General features: G+C 42.0%; 1 protein-coding gene across 7 annotated transcripts in view; it reads right to left on the bottom strand.

Annotated features, from left to right (window-relative positions):
- Positions 1–19,539: 19,539 nt before the first annotated feature.
- The window catches only part of SNCAIP (synuclein alpha interacting protein), a 95,710-nt gene continuing 94,526 nt past the window's right edge, over positions 19,540–20,723 (bottom strand). For all 7 annotated transcript variants that reach the window (XM_075527384.1, XM_075527383.1, XM_075527388.1 and 4 more), the window contains one exon: positions 19,540–20,124. In XM_075527384.1, coding sequence (XP_075383499.1) covers positions 20,040–20,124 — 85 coding nt within the window. In that variant the 3' untranslated portion in view covers positions 19,540–20,039. The remainder of the gene's footprint in view (positions 20,125–20,723) is intronic.

A 20,723-nucleotide genomic window follows, 5' to 3' on the forward strand; every position in this document is an offset into this window, starting at 1 on the left:
ACAGCCTTTAAATGTGACATGTTATTTGACATGTATGCAATTAGGGCTTAAAATCAATTTTTTTCTATTCCATTTAAAATAAAAAATGTACTGTTTCCAAATCAAACGCTACCTTTTTAGTCAAGATGGACAAGAAGTAGTATCAGGTTAGCAGCAGCAGCTCAGCAGCATAATGCAAACCAGTAAAGGATGGTTTTCCTGGATACTGTGAAAGGCCAGATCCTAGGTCATTACTGCACACTATTTATGCTCATTTATTATTCCAACTTTTTTTCCACAGGATCTATTGTAAAACCAGGATCCACTGAAAAGCAAAAACACTAATGCACAATTATATTGATGACATGGTAAGGATCAAAGAGGGTTTAGCTCTTTCAGGTAGATATGCACTGTAACAGAGCCGTAGCATCTCTAGCATATAGTCCCATGGGAAAGTGACTGAAGGGACACCCTGGTACACCACTGAGCACAGAGCTGGGAGGAGGGACATTGCTGATGTGATGTTTCAAGGCTATGAAAGTCGCATACCTACTCTGCCTCTGTTCTTTCATCAGGAAACTCAGAGCAGCAGTGCCTCCTTACCCAACTCAGAGAAGCATTAGAAGGGTTGCTTGGTTTCAGTGAAAGTTTGAGCACTGAGGTCACTAGTAACGTGTTCAGTGTTACAGCATCACTGGGTGACAGTTTCTAGCCCGAGTCCCAGCCTCCTTGTGCTTTTTGGCTGCCCACTGACACGTGCGCACATCAAATAGCTCCAAGGCTCTAGGCTGACAGATGGGGTGACATGAAGCGGCCAAAAGGCCACAGAGGCACAGGGGTGCAAGCAAATGATCTAGACCTCTGGCTTTTCCTTACTTCCACCTGTTCGCTCTCTCCAGCCCTTCTTGCTGCTCCCAGGTTCACAGCCAGCTGCACGGCCCTCCCAAAAGCATTCCCTTCCCACCTCATGAGCTGCTCCTCCTCCTTGTGACTCCACTTCTGCCACAACTGCCCAGATGTTCTCTGCCTAGGGAAAGGAAGGCAGACAAACACGCTGACAGAAGAAGGGAGCTGACAGTAGCTTGGGCAGATGAGAAGCATGACAAACCCAGGGACCTGCAAAGGTTCCTGAGCTGCAAGGGGCTGCAAACCCAGCTTCAGCTCTTAATCACTGTGCAGTTTATGATGTTCTTGTTGTGGGGGCACGAGGACTGCGCACAGGGTATATCCATGCTGTGCTGTGAGGTGCTGCAGACTGATGCTCCAGCTGGTCCTAAGCAAGTTCAGCTTGATGTTACCTTGTGACGCCTTCCCAGAGATGGACTTGCCACACAACTCTGGAGAAGACAGGTAGCTTCCATCTCAAATTCTTGATTTGTTTTCTGTTTTACACACTTTTTCCTCACTTTTCCTCCCTAGCAGACATTAAAAGCTAGTATCTTCCTGCTAGCTTGTCACTGTTTATCCAAAGCAGGTTGTCCTGACAGATGGACAGTGCTGACAGTTCAAGAACGCCATCTGAATCATTATTGCATGCTCAACATCTTTGTCTCTCCTCCATGTGTTTGGCAAAGAAACAAAACCTTTCTGGTCCCCAAAAGAGCAAGATGACAAAATTAATCACAAAAATTTTCTTTAAAAAATGTACAGATATTTCCCTTATACTTAAAAAGCTATACTGCATGAAGATCAACTGTGCAATAACTTTGACATTTCTTGTGAATTTTCCTGTAGAGAAAAAATTGCTCAGAAATGCATGCTAATCATAGCTTTTAAATAATCAGATGACTACTTAAAAACTATGAAAAAGAAAATTTCAATCTCCTTTATGCATAAAACCCTCTAAACTGATATTAAAATAGGATTATGTAGTCTGATGCTTTTATCCCTTCTTTCCCCTCACAGTCTATCTGTTGTGCAGACACTTTAAAACAAGTAATAAGGGAGTACTTTACAATTTCTGCACAAATTCTTTTCCAGGTCATCATGAAAATTTTGGCCCATTTGAGGAATCAAACATAATGTGTGACATTGCACCTGAAGACAGAACACCCCAAGAAGTGAGACAGCTGTACAAGGTAGAATCCCAGGGAAAGGATAAACATCACAAGTGAATAAAAATAGTTTTTGTTGCCATTCCTGCTCCTTTCCTTTCTGTTTCTGTCTTGTCTCTGAATTGTAGGCTGTTGCATCAGGGATTGATTGCGTTTTATGCTAAGGTGTATATACTTCTTGCTTAATAAACACAAACGGAATAAGTGTGAATTATACATGACAACTTGTCACTCTTTTATTCCTGTAGAGAACATGAATCCTCAAGAAATAATAATTACTAAAACAAACTCTTCTGCAGTGACAGCTGTAATCATGACTGTACTTTACGACAGGGTCTTACAACAAGGTTCCCTCTTGAATACTTCTGTGCACTATCCCGTTGGCATTAATGCTGTGCTGTTGAATCAGGCCTCGTGATAAGATGAATTCTGGTGAGGAGTGCTAAATCAATTCTTCACTACCTATCCTTTAATTCTATGTGTGATTAAAAAAAGGCTGCCTTCTAGTGAAAACTCATTCTGTAGTTTTTATCAGTTCCACCCAACACATTGATATGGAAAGGGCAAATATTCTGGAAAGTTCTCATTTCATGTTCTTGACTTGAGATGGATGTAAACATGTGCCGTTCTAAATTACTTTCCTGGAAAATCAGACAGGATTGAGAGCATGACACCCTTTGTGGCTGATTTTCCTGAATACAGAGGAAGCAATTCGATCTCACTGGATTTCTCTTCTTTTCTTTTTGAGCCCTGCCCACTCCAAAAACATGGAAGACCAAACCTGGCCTTAGTAAAGGGAGGAAAGACACCAGCGTGCCCGTACTAGCCAGCGGGCGTGATGGGGAAGAGCATTTTCTGAGATCGCCCGCTGCAGGGAAGGAGGCTTGGTGCAGGGAACGGGAAGAGGGCCCAGATGCCCGCTCCGAGGCCTCTCCTGGGTTGCTAACTTCAGTTCCAGCTTTGCGAAGGGCAGCACAGACGGGGTCGGAGGGCGCCATCGCCCACGTCGCAGGAACGTTTCCGCGCATCCTTTAGCTCAGGGGCAGCACTTGGCAAATTTTATTTCCTTCCTCCGCTTCGCTCCCTCCCCACTCGCGGGCGACCAGACGAGCCGCCGAGTGGGAAGGACCCGGGGCAGCGCGGAGCCGCCGCGGCCGGAGGCAGCGCCGGGGCCGGAGCGGGGCATCCCCGCCGCCGCCGCGGGCTGGGCGGAGGGCCGGCAGGGCTTCCCCCCCGGCTCCGGAGCCCTCCTGCGCCTCAGGGGGCTCGGGGCGGTTCCCGGCGGGCGGAGGCAGCTCGGCCGCCCGCCCGCCCGGGGCGGGAGCCCACCTCGCCTCAGCGCAGCGCGGGAAGAGGCAGGAGGCGGCGGGCCGCGGCCTGACCGCGGGGCAAGGGCCCCCTCTACTGCCGTCCTCCAGGAGGTGAGCTTCCAGAGGAAATACGCGTTCCGGTCGGCGCCGCCGCTCTTTTGCTCATTGTTTTAGTGTGAATGCTGAAGCCCAGCGTCTCTCCCGCTGGAGGGATGCCGGAAGGAAGGCTTGGTGGAAAGGAGGCTGTGGGAGGAAAGAGGCGATTAGGTCACTTCACAAGCGCCTTTCTCCACCTGTGCCCGTTGCTGCCGGGCCGTGCCACAATCTCAGTTTATGTCACATGAGATAACTGGTCATTTTTCTCCCCCTTGCTGCTGCTACCAGCGCCTGGATGGGAAAACACGGTAGGGCCCTCATCCCGTGTAGGCAGTCCCTTATCTTAGCCAGTGCTGTGAAAAAGCGGGCAGGTTTACAGCCCTTATTTATGATGCTAGCGGTGAGCCAATACACCATACAATCAATACACAATCCATTTTCATATCTGGAGGCAGACAGAAGGGCAAAACTCAGCAGTCATCTTCCCAGCCCTACAGTGACAAATGACTGTGTGGCAGTTCTGCTTATAAAACACTCCTGGTGGACCACATAAAAGATCAGGTCATCTACTTCATGCGTGAGAAGGGGCACTGATCTTACTACAGGAAGGCAATTCTGCACCAGTCTGCCTCCCCTGTTGTGACTGCAGCTGTATTTACTTACCCAGTGACACAGCTTCTTGCTGAACCTCCTTGCTTTGCTATTGTCCTTTGACAAGCTTATCTGCTTCCAGACTCTGTCTGGGCATCTCGTTGCTCATTGCTACAGTCAAGAAAACGATGTAAGAGCTCAGATAAGCTCTTACCAAGTATTTGAAATGCATCCACTTCTCACTTTTACTTTTTGATTTCACCAGTCTGATGGGCAGCTGTAGGAAAGGTTGGGTTCAGAGACCAACAGGAAGCTGAAGTCCATAATACCAAATAGCAAAAGAGCAAAAGCAGAGAGAATCCAAACTCAGATAAAGTAAAAATCATCACCTTACAGCTTACCCTCACCTTCCTGCCTCCTAGGGTCTACTCGAGATGTACTCTGGCTTTTTCCAAGTGTTTAATTTAGGCTTGATGCATTTGTAAAACTACAGTAAGTGTAACTGGAGGGATAGCCTCATCTGAATAAAGGTAAGCCAAACAGGCTTGTGAAGGCTTGCAGTCAGTGCATGAGCAGTAGCACAGCTAAGGAGCTGTTGTGAGAGAAGTTGTTACTCTTCTCGTGTCTTTTTTTAGGTAGCAGTGAAAGGGAAAAGATATTTTAGATGGGATCAGCTGTAGTAAATGCTTGGGTTATCATGTGCTAGTGTAAAAACCAGCCTTCAGAATACCATGCTCCTCCAAGCTGATTCCTCTATAAGAAGTGGACATGCACTGATTGTTCTGGCTAGCAGAAGAAATTAAACCAGGACACCACCTTTTCCTCTGCCTGGCTAAAACAGCTGCAGTGCCGCCTGAGAGGGGAATGGGTTTTCTCTGTCATAGACAATAAAAACAATCTGCTCCTACTGAGATCCTTTGTGGCTGTCATTTTGTAATAGGTTTGGTTCTATGTTTTAAAGTGTTCTGATAAAGGTGATAAATCTGGGTGGCATTTGACCCTGAAAAAGACTGAAAGCAGAAAAGTAAGTGCATCTCCAGCAGAGGCCAGCGGATATTTCAAAATAAAACAACTTCTCAAAATACGTGCCAAATTCTGTTTCAGAGACCTGTACAGACTTGTTTCTAGAAGCATTCCCAGCACTCACTTGCTCCAGGCACAGGTATTCATTCCTATGTTGTACCACCCCTTAGTGCCTTGTTGTTCATCATTTCATGGTCCTCTCTGCCAATTTGTTTCTTTTCCCGCAGTTCTGCTTCTCACTTTCTTTTCTGACACCAAGTTTTGTATTTGTCAGTGCATAAATAGAACCGGGATTGTAAAAATATTCTGCTTGGCAGCTGGGCTTGGCAGTTCCGATCAATTAGGACCATTAGTCATGATGGGATGGAGAAGGCAGCCCAGGCCCAGGGCGTATAAATGTTCTCAGGGCCCAAAAATTCTCTTGGCAGCCCAAGCCCCAGGCAATTCAGTCTCCTTAAATTACTCTGTTTTCCAGTGTGCCTGTGCTGGTCTAGTGTGGTTTGCCTCATACTTCTGGGGTGAGTGGGACCTTGAGAATTCTTTCTGCAATGCTGACAAGGCATCTACTTACCTTAGGTACTCAGGGTGAGCAGCAGGGATAGGGGAGGTGGTTGACAGGTCTCGGGTGAACAGTCCCTATGGATGTGGATGGGCAGCCTGTGGCATATGATGGGAGAGGAGCTGCAGAAGTGCCCAGCTTCCTGCACCCACACTGTGTTACGGTCAGTCTTCACAAAAGTAATGAAGGTGGCACTTCTAGTTCAACTTCCTCTGCAACCCTGCTCAGCTTCTACAGTGAACTATGGTCCAGCCCAGTCAAGCCATGGAGACAAGCCCCATAAGAAATACATTAAAACAAAGAAACACTGGTGACAGTCCAGCCAACAGCTCACCCTTTCCCTCTGACTAATGACTGAACAATTCCTAGCACTGATTTTAGGAGCATGTAGTGTGCCAGTGCAATGTGTGGTAAATTAATATTAGCTGTTCCTCAGAGTTGTGCTGACATCTACCACACAAGTGAATTACAATCAAAATAACTTACCTACATGTTTACTTACCTGCCTTCTACAGATTCAGCCACAAGAAAAAAGGTGTTTCCAGCAGCCATCTGTCTGCCCACAGCTGGGACAGCACGTACATGCATTGTAACACAGTGTTATGTTAGTTCATCTCAGCTGTTGCGCAGAGCACAAGGAGAGACCAGGACCAAAAATAACTACATTACCACCGTAGCTATGGATTCCTTGGTTTCACTTGGCAGCAGATGCTCCTTGTGAAACATAAGTTCAATTTCTCCCACGTGGGCTGCCTGACCTGTTACCAGCTCTAGCACCCAGCTTTCAGAAATAGCTCTGGGTACAGCAGACTGTGGTAGTGATTAAGGCAAGGACAGAAGAGCTCAAATTCATCAGCTGGCTCAACACAGGGTATGGTTTTGAATTTAACATGGACTATGGTCAATGAGAAAAAGAAAGCATTCTTTGTCCCAGCTCTGCCTATACTGCAGTCAGTGGGCACGCGCGTGCAGCACAGACTGTATACTGTACACACAGAGCTGTGTGCGTTATATACATGTTGTAATAGCTGATCCTTTCTACCAGATCTTAAAATGTTAGTTTTGGAAAACCATTCTGCTGGAAATGGTGCTCTGGTTCCAGCAGCAGTCTTTGCTGCATTGATGGTCCAGACGCTGTTCTTGTGGGCAGATTAGTCTCATGCTATGAGGACAGCCAGACATGACCGTGCGCTCATCTTCTCTGCTCCATTTCTCAGTCCGGTCATTTCAGGCTGTCCTTCTCCAGTTTTCAATATGGTTCCTAGAGTTTCCGTGTCCTAACAAGACCAAGACCAAAATTATAAGCACAGGATCTGGGCAACTGACTCAGGTCATCTCTCAGATTAACCTAAATGGGGATCCATCCTCTTGGTTGCTAACTGCAGGCTACCTTATAAGCATCTTCTGTTAAAATTCGTAACACACTTATTCACTGGAGTGAGGTATTTTCCCAGTTTTGCTTCTTGCCTAAAAAAAGCATGCTTTAAATGAACATTTTTTTCCTCTGGCACTGTGAGACCTATTTGACCTACTCTTACTTCTTTCCTCCTGTCAAGGAATTCTACTTTGTGTCCCTGTACTATGAGTATTCATGTTCTTTATTAGCCCCTGCTTAAGCTTTGCTAAACCCTGGATTGCTTACTTGCCCAACAAATATATGGGTCTCATTTACCTTTTACAGTAACCAAAACTGAAATTATTGATTACCTGTTTCCTTCAGGACACGTTGTTAAACTGCTTCACTTCCAAACCAGTGAAACTGCACACAGCAGACCCCCCCTCCCCCCCCCAAAATGTAAAAAGGTCAATGGTGCATTTGATGACATGAGTGCTTATGAAGCCACATAATTCATCATTTGTTACTACAGAATTTGTTCCTAGGGGGATTAACATTTGCCAATAAATATACCATATGCTGGATTCTGTACGGAGATTTTTTAAGCTACCTTACTAAGTCATTAAGGATCTCCCATGACAACTATGACTAAAATGGGCCAAACCCACCAGGGTTCCCTAGACCAGTGAAACATGTGGGTTAAAGGATGAAGTCATGTCTCATTCGTGTACCAATTCTTCAGTGAGACGTTTACAATTAAATAGTTTGCTTGTGACTTGTCTTTTGGGAAGAACTATTACTCCTCTGTGAGGACATGGACTTAACCCTTCCTTCCCTCCAGAAGGAGAGGAAAGGAGAAGGAACACAGGTGAAGGTAAAGAAGAATTTGAGCAGCAATTAGTGGCCAATGCAGTTTAGATTCCAACAAGAACCATAGAAATCAAAGAAAGGTTATTAGCAGTTTCCTATTACTATTGAATTGTAACTTATTTTTTAAATCAAAAGACCAAATAAAAGGAATAAAACTACTTTTCGGAAGCTGGCCTCTCATAGGAGGGGCTCGTGTGTTCCACTTTCATGCTGTCATGGTCTTTCCTTAGCAAAGTTGCCTGAAACTGCAGAGAGAGAAAATGGGCTTTCCAGCAACTGCAGCAGGAAGCTCTGTGAGACAGACACAGTCATGAGCTCACTCACAGTCCGCAGCAGCCTATACCAACAAGCTGAGAAAATCCTTTTGCAGATGGTGAGAAAGCATCAAATTGCTTCTTTGGATGTCAGCTATCTTCCTGACTCCTAGGCCAAAATAGTTAATATCTCCGTTGCCTCCCATCAGCCTCTCCCGTGTTATGCTCTGCCAGTAAATGAAACAATGGCTCTTTAAAACACACAACCTGTCTTTGTGCATGTACAGACTCAAGCGCTCACCCAAAACCACGTTTGCTTTTGGTATAAAAAACATCATATATACACACCCAACACTGCATGTGCTCAAAAACCTAAATCCCATCACAGGGGACAATTTCTTTGAAGAACTAAGAATGACTGGGGGCAGGTCCACAGCACGTGAGAAACTCTGATGATCTCTGGAGATGAAAGACATTACTTAATTGTAAACACTGGGAAAAATTCCCAGTATAGCTGAAAATTAATGATAAAATTCCCAAGGAACTTCATTAGAAGGAATATTTGGCTCATATGACATAGTACCGATGGCTAAATTTTATCATGATGGATACAGTGTAAATGACTAAATAAAAGAAGAAAAGAAACAATGAAATAAAAACAATAATGGTGTATGTTTTCTAAAGCGATCTTAAAATGGATGCTCGAAATAGATATAATGTTAGGCTTTTGCCTTCTTGAAAAACTTTTTGTCCTGTTTAAGTTTCTGTTGGCACTACTAGAGAGATTTCCTGAAGCAAACCATGCTACACTAGCACAGAAACTTCCAGTTCAGGTAATACTCAGATCAATGTGTATACTACCTGTAAAAATATATATGGCTTCTTTTCTTTACCCACTATGTAGAATTCATGTGAGAACTAACAGAAACTTGGCAAATCTGAGAGGAAATAGAATAAGAGAAGAACAGTATGTGTCTGCTTATCTATTTAAGCTTATTCTTAAATGTGAAAAACTTTCAATAAAGCCAAACCCAAGAAATTAACAACCAGGTAATCCTGTTGGCCTGACCAATCCATATAGGGCATTATTTCACTGTTACAAAATAAAGAGTTCATAAAACTGGCATATGGGACACTTTTTCCAAACTAAATTTAAAACAGTTGAAATAACCAAAATGAACCAAGGCCAGAGCCATACACAAAGACACTATTCTGACCAGAACAAAGTGAGCTATCTGATTAACAGATTTTTTTTGCCTTTCCATGCTGTGGAAGCTACTGTGTCTTTCTTTTTTCTCTCCTGTACTCTCAATAACTCTTCATGTCACTGTGTTTGAATAGATGAAACTTGTAGTGTACCTGGCAATTTAAAATGAGTGCTGTGTAAGCGATGCATTCCTCTTGCAATCATGGGTAGTACACAGAAGAAATGATAGATTTTCTGTGTGTGTTTTGGAATACAGAGTACTTGAGGGTCCACATTATCTCGACTGTTACAGAATGGTTCTGCTCTGAGACACGTCAGGGAAATGACACTGAATGGGCTTTCAGCGAAAAACAGTGTTTGACAGCCTGACTACTTGCAAATCATTAAGTTGCCAATTTTTTCTTTCCTATCAATAAGGTAAGATAGAAAGCAGAACAAAGACATTTAGCCAGATAGGCAGTTAGCAAATCCAACTTCTTGAGAGCAGAGGATGTTGATTAGCTGTAGTAGCTGTGAGAAGCCATCTCATCCAGGTAATTATGATGCCTCTGAGATCTGCAGGTCTATTGCCTGGAGCAGTACCATGATTTTCAGCTGCCAGGTTTTTTTTTTCCAGCAGTCATTGCTACAGCCACTGTAGACTTCTAAATCATTATTTTGGCTGATGAATCAAGGAAGGCTTGAGTTCATCATCCACAGGCTGATCTCACTGCTCTGCAGGTGTCAGGCCCTGGCGCCCAGGCAGAGATGATCTCTGCTGTCTTTTCAGCCATGTTGTAACACAGGCTAATTACAAGCACTGTGGTTATAAAAGAGATTGCACTTTTCACCCCAGTATTCTGGCCAGCAAAATTACATTATTATTAATAAGTTTTGAAACAATTAAGTATCAATGTAGACAATAACAACAGGTTTCCTCTGGTTTGAAGATGAGGTCTCAAACACCCTTTTAGTTCTCTCTCAACAAGGCTGCACCCCAACAAAGCACACACGCACGTGCTTCTGTGTTGATTTGGTCAAACCATTCGTGTTTGCGTAAGTATTGCATTAACTCGGAATACAACAAAATTATTACTAGCGAGTCTGCCTTTATTCAGGAATATTTTGTCTTCAGCTGATACAAAGTTACTCTTCTCTCTCTCATAATTTGCATGCCCACCCTAAGGAAAACAGAGCAAAGCAGTGAAGTCTCATTATTATGCATATCTATCACTGTTTTGGAAACTAGCATAATCTTGTGCTACCTTTACCCTGAGCATTGCTTGCCACTTTCAGAGCTATCCTGAAATGTTACACGCTCTGTCTCCCTCTGGTGATCAACAAGGCCACACGGCAGCGAGCATCTCCATGCTGCTGTGGTTTGTCCGTCACTGTAGCTTCTCTGTCACTTGTGTTCTACTTAAAAAGTGGTTCTCCACTTAAAACCCAAATGATAGTATGCAAACGGTGTCTGCATTCTTCCCTGCAAACCTTATTTTTTAACAGCTTGGTCCCTGCAATAATAATTTTGTCAACAGTTTGCTGGAATATGTTCCTGTAATACTTCAAAGCCAGAAGCTGGAGGCCACGTTGAAGACCTATGCTCTAAAACCTGGAGCACGCTATACTTGAAATGGCACAAAAAAAGCATCCAGAATACAGAAACTAATACTCTAAGGATAGTTGCGAATTGGATGATCGTACTACTGACTTAAGATTTTGCAGTTACTGGGTTTCGAATATAATTTCAATGCACACAGTTTGAACTTAACTTCTAAAAAGTTTGTGTGTAAAATCTTTCCAAACTTATGTTGAATCAAGTTCTAAATATATCATTAGGAAAATCTTGGCTCCTAAAAAGGCTTTTATGTGAAATATTTCTTAAACAGCTCGCTAGTGCCTTGCACAGCATGCTCTCACTGCTTTGAAGTTACTATTATTCTGAACATGCAGTGTTTGACTGACATATGTTCTGCTACATAAATGCATACTAGGAGCACAAAATGCCAGAGAAAACCTGCTAGTTCAACAGGTAGCTGCCAATCTATATCTTATACCTATGTGACGCCTTAAATTCTTCTGATATATATACATGCATACACATTTACATCTACATATAAAAGAACATCTATCTATCTATCTATCTATCTATCTATCTATCCATCCATCCATCCATCCATCCATCTAGAGGACAAGGGTAGAACTGAAAAATCGTTCTCTGTTAGAAATGGATTTCTCCTGTTTCTGGACCCCTGTGCTCTCTTTGCTTTCAGAATAAGTTCATTCTGTTCCAGTACCTGACTTAATAGTCCAAGAGATGGTGACTTCCAACAGCTTCAAAACGTTACAGGAGAAGCATGAAGTGGCCTCTTGACTGCCAAGCACTTCTTTAAGAGACAGCAATGGAGATCTCCAAGTGGCTTAGCCTCTTTGGTTTTAATCAACACTAAACTCTCTTCCCCTTAGTCTCTGCTGGATATGCCCTGCTCCTTGTTTTAAGGCTGTTCAGAGCAGATAACCTGTTAAACACACCCAGATTCTGGACTAAAAATCTTACGTTGAAATACAAATCTCTCCCCTCTTTCTATTGAAAAAGGCTAGAAAGGGATGAATTACTGCTCCCTAAAGATGCCTACTATTTTTCATGAGGCAAATTTCTTTACCCAAGGAAACCAGGAATTCAAAAAGAGTGAGTGTCACTTCTTTTCCAGCAGTGGACTTTTATAAATAAAACCTCAAAATAAATTGGAACATACATAAGCATTTGATCCCCAGATGCATGTTTTGTCTAATTAACACAGCCTAATGAAATACACGCATATTTTATGTTTGTTGTAAAGGTATAATAAAAAGCAAAGGAGAATGCCTGTTTTTTTTATTGCTACAGCATAAAAAGGATTTTCTCCCCATTTCTTTTACTGTGGCCTCTGTTGCAGCATTTGCTTAGCTTGTTCATATGAAGACAGCAAAAGCTTTCAGTGTGGATACCTACACTGAAATTTCTTTATGAGTATTCTTTGTACACAGTGTCTTTTAATGGTTTGAAGTACTCTTTAAAGCACTTACCTTTAGGATCGTCAGGTTTGTGAAGACACAGCACAATTCTACTGAAAAAAGGCAAAAATTTTGATTACACTGGATATCACTGGATGGCAATTTTCCATCATAGAATTAGAGATGCCCATGAATGCAGTTGACTGTTTTCTAACTACTTCATACTATAAAGGGAAAATAGCTTCAGAAAAGCAGCTTAGGAGAGGATGCCTAGGAAGACATCAGGCAGGCACTTTGAAGCCAGTGAGGCATCCAAGTGGCTTTTATGTGAGAACAGTCAGCACTTTGCACACAACACTGCTTGTACTTTGTTTAAAAGCAATGCGTTTAAAATTATTTCTTGCTAATGCATTCCCAGGGGATCCAGAAATTATAGGCCATAGATTTTGAGGATATTTCTTTCTCCTGTTAAGATTTTATGAAGTCAAAGTACAATTGTGAACTGAACATCATCTGTAAGGGGTGCTCTAATACCCCTTTCTAATACCCCAGAAAGGGTATTCTTATTATCAAGTGTCTCAGAAAGTAATTCATACAGATGCAGCTGCCTCAGCCACCGTTTTGGGCTGTAAATCTTCACTCCAAGATAAAGTTTATTGTCTCCTCTGGGAGAACTGTCAGACATCACGCTCCAGGAAACAAAAGAACTTGGCTGATTTATTTACCTGGTCCTGCCCAGGTAAATAAAGGACCTGGAGCGACACAGATGTAACCAGCATCCTACTGGCGTATTGTCAAGTGAGACCTTTTTGAGCAACATCAGTGAATCAGCCCCGGACACCAGCAGTGAGCAGTGCAGCAAGTGGGCTCTGCAGAACAAGGCACCCAAGAGAGTCAGCAGTATCTGTAACAGATTTACCCAATGGCACCTTACAAACATTTCCCTCTGAAAAAACAGGAACAGCCTGTTTTACATATGTGCTCTCTCAGTGCAGCTCTTATTTTCTGCACAGGCCTTTCTCCCATTACTGGTACAGCAGGCAGTTGTGTAGGGCACCAGCACTGCTGCCATTTTGCAGGTGTCAGGGCAGTGGAAACGATAGTGGCTTTTGCTAAGTGAGCGGCAGAAGTACTTTTGGCAGCAGCTATTGCTGAAGATGCAACTCTCCTGTCCTCTTTTGCTCCCAGAACCTGGCAGCAGCAAGTCTGGCTTTCAAAAGCCCTTCGCCAGTCCACCCTTTTCATGCTAAGAACTCAACCCTTTATCACTGGAATGGCAAAAGTAACTTTTTCCTGTGCTGCTGGGAGAAGGCAGATTTATCTGTTTGATATCTCTAGGTTGCTTTTTAATGCATATCTCCTGCAAGGGAAAGACAGAATGTCTGAGCAGCAGGGAAGGGAACTGAGGGCTAAGTACAGGACCAGGATCACTCCCAGGATTGCCACTCTCTCATCCCTTGCTTGCTCTACTAGCTTGCTTGGGTAGTGGCAGCTTCTCTTCACTAAAATGGGCACCTTTAGTTGCTGCTGGAGGCTCTTCTTTTTCACTAAATCTGGACTGATCATTTACCCTCAGTGACTGATCTCTCCTCTTTTCTCCTGTGCCACTACTGCATGTACAGTGAAATCTGAGGATCCTGTAAAAGAACCTTTTCTCACAGGTCAGAAACCTGGTGCGTAGTGAAAACTGGCTTTGCACTGAGCAAATGGATATTATCTGATTTCTTAATGGACCAGAAACATACTTTAGAAGCTGCCACAATTCAGGTAGCCATTTTCAAGTAAGACTAAAGTTATGTCACCTATTTGATTCTTTAGCAAACCTGTATGTGGATATTATTTGATCAGTATTCTCAGATAATAAATGCCATATCACAGACCTCTGGCAGAACTGTTGGTTGTCTTGACAGTGCTATAAAAGCCACGAGCTGTAAAGACCTCAACAGTTTTCTCTCTTAAGCTGATTCTGCCACAATTGAATCACAGACCCATTAAAAGAAAGCAGTCTGAAAGGGATCTCAGGAAGTCATCCAAGTTCAACTGCCTGCCCCATGGCATTTCTGATGGTTGTTGCTGGCATGTCATTTCTGACAGTTGTTTCTCCCACCTGTTCTTAAAATCCTCCAATTACGACTCTCTCACATCTTCCCCCAGGCTATTGATTCCAGTGCTATCATTACTTGTGGAAAGTTCTGCTAGCACATAACCTCCATCCCCCTTGGTACAGTTCTATATTCACTGCTTCTTGTTCTACCCATAGCAGACAATGTGCAGAGCAACAAAGAGGGGCGTTTATTCCCATCCTCCTTTTTAGTTGTGTACTGGAAGATGGTTGTCTTGTCTTTGTCACTAGCCTTTTTTTTTTTCAGTAAGTAACTCCTTTTCAGTGTTTCCTTATGGCTTTGCACTTGTGCATTTTCGTGTTTCATTGTTTAATATATTTCTAGGTTTCCTGTCCATGTCCACAGCTGAGAAGAAAAATGTAAAGATTGTCTTCTTCTACTGCACGTTCATACAGATATCTATCTGCATGCATACGCAGACATATATGTACATGGCCGGGCCAGAGCTTTTCGTATTGCAAAACCCCTCAGTTGGTCCCTATTCTGCAGTTTTTCAAGGTTCCACAGATATCTGTACACCATCTACATGTAAGTAGATGTTCATGTCTATACAGGAAGGAGGGTAAACTCCTTTCAGGCCTCCTCCCTTCCCTTCCAGACCCACATGATTTTATTTTGTCTTTTCTTGGAGCAGTATTGCTGCATGAAAAAAGAGATACGTAAAAGCTAGCTCTGTGTTCTAACAGCCTCAGGATTTCTTATCAGTTTCCCAAATATACCCAGAATAATTATTTTCCTTCCTCTGTACACTGCTTGCCAGTAAGCACACTGGCAAAACACCTAGCAGTTAGAGTGGGAAAGGAAGTGGCTGTGCAGACGTCAAAGAGAAAGAGTAATGTTTTCTTCAGGAAACAGATGGCTTGAGCTAGTATTTATAGCTGTCCATATACGTTAGACAAAAGCAGTTCATGTTACAAAATCTGGAGTATCTGGAAAACTGGTGATGCATTATTAAATGTGTGCAAGGAGGATGGATGGTGGATGCTGTGTATGTAGCACCCCTTCTTTATTTGGAAGAGGTTGTGCGGCATGTTAAGAACCTATCTGATTTCTCCTGGCTTCAGTCTCTGATACTTGGGTCAAAGTTACATATTGACTGGTCAATATAACGAAGAAAAGATGGGTAGAAATAGTGGGCAGTATGTCTGGTGTATGCAAGAAGGTGATATGGCAGTGATATTGTGCAGAGGCAGAGCATGAACTGCAGGTTATCCAGTGCTTGGGCTTTTTCACTTGGGCAATTAATACTCAACACAGTTCTGTGTTTGACAGACATTTTGGTTACAGGGCATGTGCTATACTTACTTCTCATGCACAACTATGTACTTGCTTGCAACTTCAAAATGCATTTATAAACAGAGAAACAACGTTATACAAAAGCTAATTATGTAGCAGGCTATACTTGGGTACAGTTGATGTACAGTTAGAAAGACATTTCTGAACTTACACTAGGAAATGCAATATAATTTGAGAAATGATTCCTATTATGTCATTGAGCAACCATTTCTTGACAGACAATTAAGCCTTGCAGTTTGATGCAACAAATGCAGGGACTACATTTTTCATAGACCTTTCTGTCAAATTTTCATCAAGTAGGTTTTTAAAAGGCCAAGAAATATTTCAAGGGTACTAGGAGCTGAATCTTAGTCTACATGCAGCCAAAAGTTGTCTCACCATGAGATCCATTCACTAATCCATTAATTCATACCTAGCATATGATGTGCTGACATTTTTCCTTTACTTTTGACTGTATTGCATGGCCGTATTCTGACATTGCTGTAATGGTAGGTGATGAAACATGCAACAAATCAGCTCTCAAAGAACATGTTTCTGAGACATGTTGTTATAAATAAGTGGATGTTGGAGTATTTTTTTTACTGTTATGCTGTCAGTCATATTTTGTTATGCCATTGATCTTATGTCAGTTACGAAAAGGTTTCTGAATGACAGTTACAGTGAAATGAATATTAAATCTAAACTGTCTAACCTGTCTCCTTCATACACCAACTATGATGACTATAGTTACTTTATTCATTAGTAACCTAGTAAAGCAATGCATTTTCTCTTTAAAATGGAGGCTGAAAGGCAAATAAATAAAATATGACTAAAATGCTGCTCTACTAATGCAGGAGAAAGCACAGCCCACCATCCTGCTGATGAAATAAAGTGCAATACTTGCAGTTTTGATACTGCATGTATCCATATGCTGCCCATCTCAAATACCTGAAACAACAAATGAATCAGCCAACCATGAAAAAACAAGGCTCCTAGCAAATGATTTTCATTCTTCAAAAGAGGAGAGCGAGACATTACATGAAATTGGGAATTCACTACTGCTTTCCAACACCCTATTTATCACCTTTGGTACAGAACTGCAGGACGAACACAGAGAGGTCTTATTCTGACATCTTTGGGGGTGACAGAACATGAAAAGCCGTTCTTTGTATCTGTGGTGCCCACAGATACAGTTTTACTAGGACACACGTTGGTTCACTAGCAAATGACTTCACTACCTTCTTTTGATCAGAAATTTCCCAGTGGACAGGGGAGGACGTTTTCTGCCAAGGGTTGTAATCAAAAGGGGTTTGTGCTCCTGTTAAAAGCTTTGGCTAACTGATATTTTCTGAAGATGTTTGCTGGAAAATCCCTGATCAGCTCTTCTGCCCCTGGGAAATGCTTATGCTTTGCTGACAGAAGCCTGACTTAGACTCATGCCAGGAGGGATCTGTCTGGAGGATTATAAACCAAACAGAAGGAGTTATGGCACCTGGATTCTATAGCTACTAAGAATACAAATATGCAGAGCACACGCTTCAGCCAGCTGAAGATCACAGAATCAGCATTTCTCTAATAGGCATGACATCAGAGTGTACCACGTGTAGGCTTTGGGGCCCTAGGTAGGAAAGAAACTACAAATTAGGAGCAATAAAATCAGCAGTTTATACAACATGAGTTCACCTTCTCCAGAGATAAAACCCTCCAGACACTACTTTTCATGCTTACATCAAGTTGGCCTCTCTTTTGCACTAGCTAGCCCTGAAACTGCTTTCTGCCCCAATGTGCTCAGGAACTGTGGATAGCCGTTTGAACAGCACATGTAGCTCTCACTGGAAACACCCAGCCCTCCCCAGCTGTATTCAATTACCCAATTATCTGGGATGAGAGTCTTCGACACAGCATCAATTACCTAGCGGATATCTTTAACCACAGACCCTGAACATCTTCTAGCATCCCAGTTCTGTCTCATTTAGTAATGTTTATTGCCCTACGATACTTGCATAATTTGACTCACCGTGTCCTGTATGAGAATATACTCTGTAGAAATTGCTACCCTGCAGAGAGCAGGTGACTTTTAAATCCTCAGTCTCCAGAATAGGCAATTTCTTTCTTCCAGGATTTGACAATAGTTACACATTGGTCTGTTTCAAATCCTTTTGTGTAAGTTCAGTTTTATCCCCTGCTTCAGCTAGATACTACAGATAGCTATGGCAGACTTAGACATCTCCAGGCAGTCAAGATCACTCAACAGGATCGCTGCTTCTGCCATTCACGTGACCACTCCTCACACTCTCAAAAATGCAAACTGCCAATTTGTTTTAAGACCATCTACCAGACGCAGAATCTCTCCTTCTTATGCTCTCTTTCAGCACTCTGGCAATTGCAGCACATGTGTCTCTTCTCACTTTGCATTCAGATTTTTCAAACACACACAGACGACAGGAGGCCCAGTTAGAGGTATTGCTGTTCCTGGCTGACAGATATTTTTGGAGGTTTGGTTGTTTCTTTAAACAACACAGTTCAGGTCAGCTAGAGTGCTAGGTTTATTACTTTAGCTCAAAAATCAAAGTGTTGCCAAGTGAGAGATAAGAACTGTGGAAAGAAACTCAGAATTTCATTTCTGTAAGTGCACGCTTTTATTATTTCTATTTGTGGTTTTTTTTGCTGATCTCTCAATTGGCTCCATTTTATCCAGTAGTACTCTGTGCTTATCCAAAGCCTATAAGCAGGGTGCCTGGGGCATTCAGTCATCTTGGTCCATGGCGGCTGTATGGCCAAACATGATATCACTCTGAAGAGTGACCCAAAGAGAGACATTTATCTCACTTAATTAAAGGCATCCAAATGCTAAGTAACTCTTCCAAGAGCTCTACTACCTCAAATCCCCCTGTAGTAAGTAGGAAGGGACTGGTACTCCTGTAAATGAGATAACTATAACAGGTAGGATGAATCACATTCAGGAAGTCCCTCTCTCTTCTCACTGACCAGAAAGGAAGCCCAATGGTCAAGATGAACACAGCAAAAAACAGGCAAGAGAAACTGCATAGAAAGCGACTCCATTGTACTTAATCAAAATCCTCTTGAGTGTCCACATTATTTACTTACTAGTTCTGCAATTGCAGCAGTTTAATTTGCATAATCTCATAATTTTTTATGTCCCTGCCCACTGCAGGGGGATTGGAACTAGATGATCTTTAAAGGTCCCTTCCAACCCAAACCACTCTATGATTCTATGATTGTCTTTGTGATAAAAAAATTTCTTTGGCAAACTTCCTATGACTTCCCTATGTTCTGTTAGAACAGTCAGTAAAATAGATCCTCATGTATTTGGATCTTTCTCATCAAACTGTAGCAGTGTTCTAATGGCAATAGACCAATATAATCAAAATAAAGCAAATATATACACACATATTTGATAAAAATAAATGTGTCAAGTAAAGATTGCCTAGTAGTCTGCTTTTGGATGTTATGCTGCATGACATATTTGCAGAATGTACTCATCGTTTACCAGAAACGAAGTGAATTCGGTAAGAGATTGAATTTTCTCTGAAAGGTTCAAAGAACATTCAATAAAAGGATCATGACAGCTTTGAGAGAATAGGGACTAGGTCTTAACAGATTACTTGGTAATTTGAACAGAGCTGAACACATTGCTAGTGTTTGGCAAGTAACAATAAATGGTAATTTAAAATTGCATTTATGCTTCCCTTTTATTTCAACACATTTTAAAGCTGAAAAGGACCACTAAATATTAAAGCAATTCTTGACTCAACTGATTGACTGAACTGAAATCCTGGTACTGGACATTGTCTCATTATCAAATGAATACCAAAAAGACCAGTAAGACACTTAAAGGTCAAAAGATGAAACAGCGGAGTATGAGATGTATCTACACTCAGTGCGTCCTATTAACACAGTCTTTATTTCCTTTTTACAAAAAATAGAAATAACAACAGACAAAACATACTCAAAAAAATCAATGCTTTTGCCTTGGTCTCACTGAGGAGCTGAGCCGGCAGAGTCCTGGCTGAAACTTGGACAGTATATGCCATTGACAAAGGGAAATAAAGATATATGACAGTATATCCATGCAAGACACAAAGTACAAAATGTGTTCTGTGGCCCAACAAACATTTTGGAGGTTGCCTGTGTCATAACAATTTTCAAATTGTTACTTTTGCTCACCCATGCCTTTACACAGCACAGCTTACAAACAAGTTACATATACACATATATCATGAAAAAGTTTTGTATATGGTCTAACTGCTACAAATTAAGGCATCCTAACAGCTGCTGTTTTGCTGGTGAGGAGTATGTCTCATATTAGTGTTTCAAAAGGATATATTTCAGGTATTTCAAACAAAGTGAGACATCATGAGATGTGGTTTAGAGGAAGAATTCCTGCAGCTCTGTTTCTTCAGTACTCTTTTGACTGTCGGATTTCCGGCTTTTCCTATCGATGTCATCATGCCTGGAGAGAAAAAGAAGAAAATTACTCATAGTAACACTAACAATATAGAAGGATTTGCCTTCTGTTTGTTTACCCTGTTTTATTCCATTTGCAAGTATTGTACTCTGAATTAATCTTTCTCTCTGGTCTTATTTCTCTAGACATATAGTACACAAAATACTTTTTAATACTGTGGATTCTTACTGACTTTCTTGTAGCTCCTATTCTGAAATTAAAACTGGAAGCAATGGGAAGATGAGGAGCATTTTAAGTCACAGCATTAATTAGTACGCTGCCATAATGTTCTGGTAATAATGGACAGAATGTCCAAAAATTCCTCATCCTTTAAGGAAAAGTACTACAGTGATAAAAAGATTCACTACAACACACATTAGACATATCTTGTTTGCTTCTGAGTCTACCTGTAAGGGAATCATCTAGTCCGCATTAATAACCATCAGAGAGAAATAAACACTTTCAGAAGGTGATTCATTGGACTTACTTTATGCGTCTGCTTAAGTAAAAGACGGTGGCAATGGCCATAGGAAAAACAGCAAGCAGTAATTCTCTTTCTGACACAGGGCCTGTATCTCTTTTAACATTGGAATTTAGGTAAAATC

This window comes from Mycteria americana, chromosome Z, assembly GCF_035582795.1.
Source record: "Mycteria americana isolate JAX WOST 10 ecotype Jacksonville Zoo and Gardens chromosome Z, USCA_MyAme_1.0, whole genome shotgun sequence".
NCBI classification, from domain to species: domain Eukaryota; kingdom Metazoa; phylum Chordata; class Aves; order Ciconiiformes; family Ciconiidae; genus Mycteria; species Mycteria americana.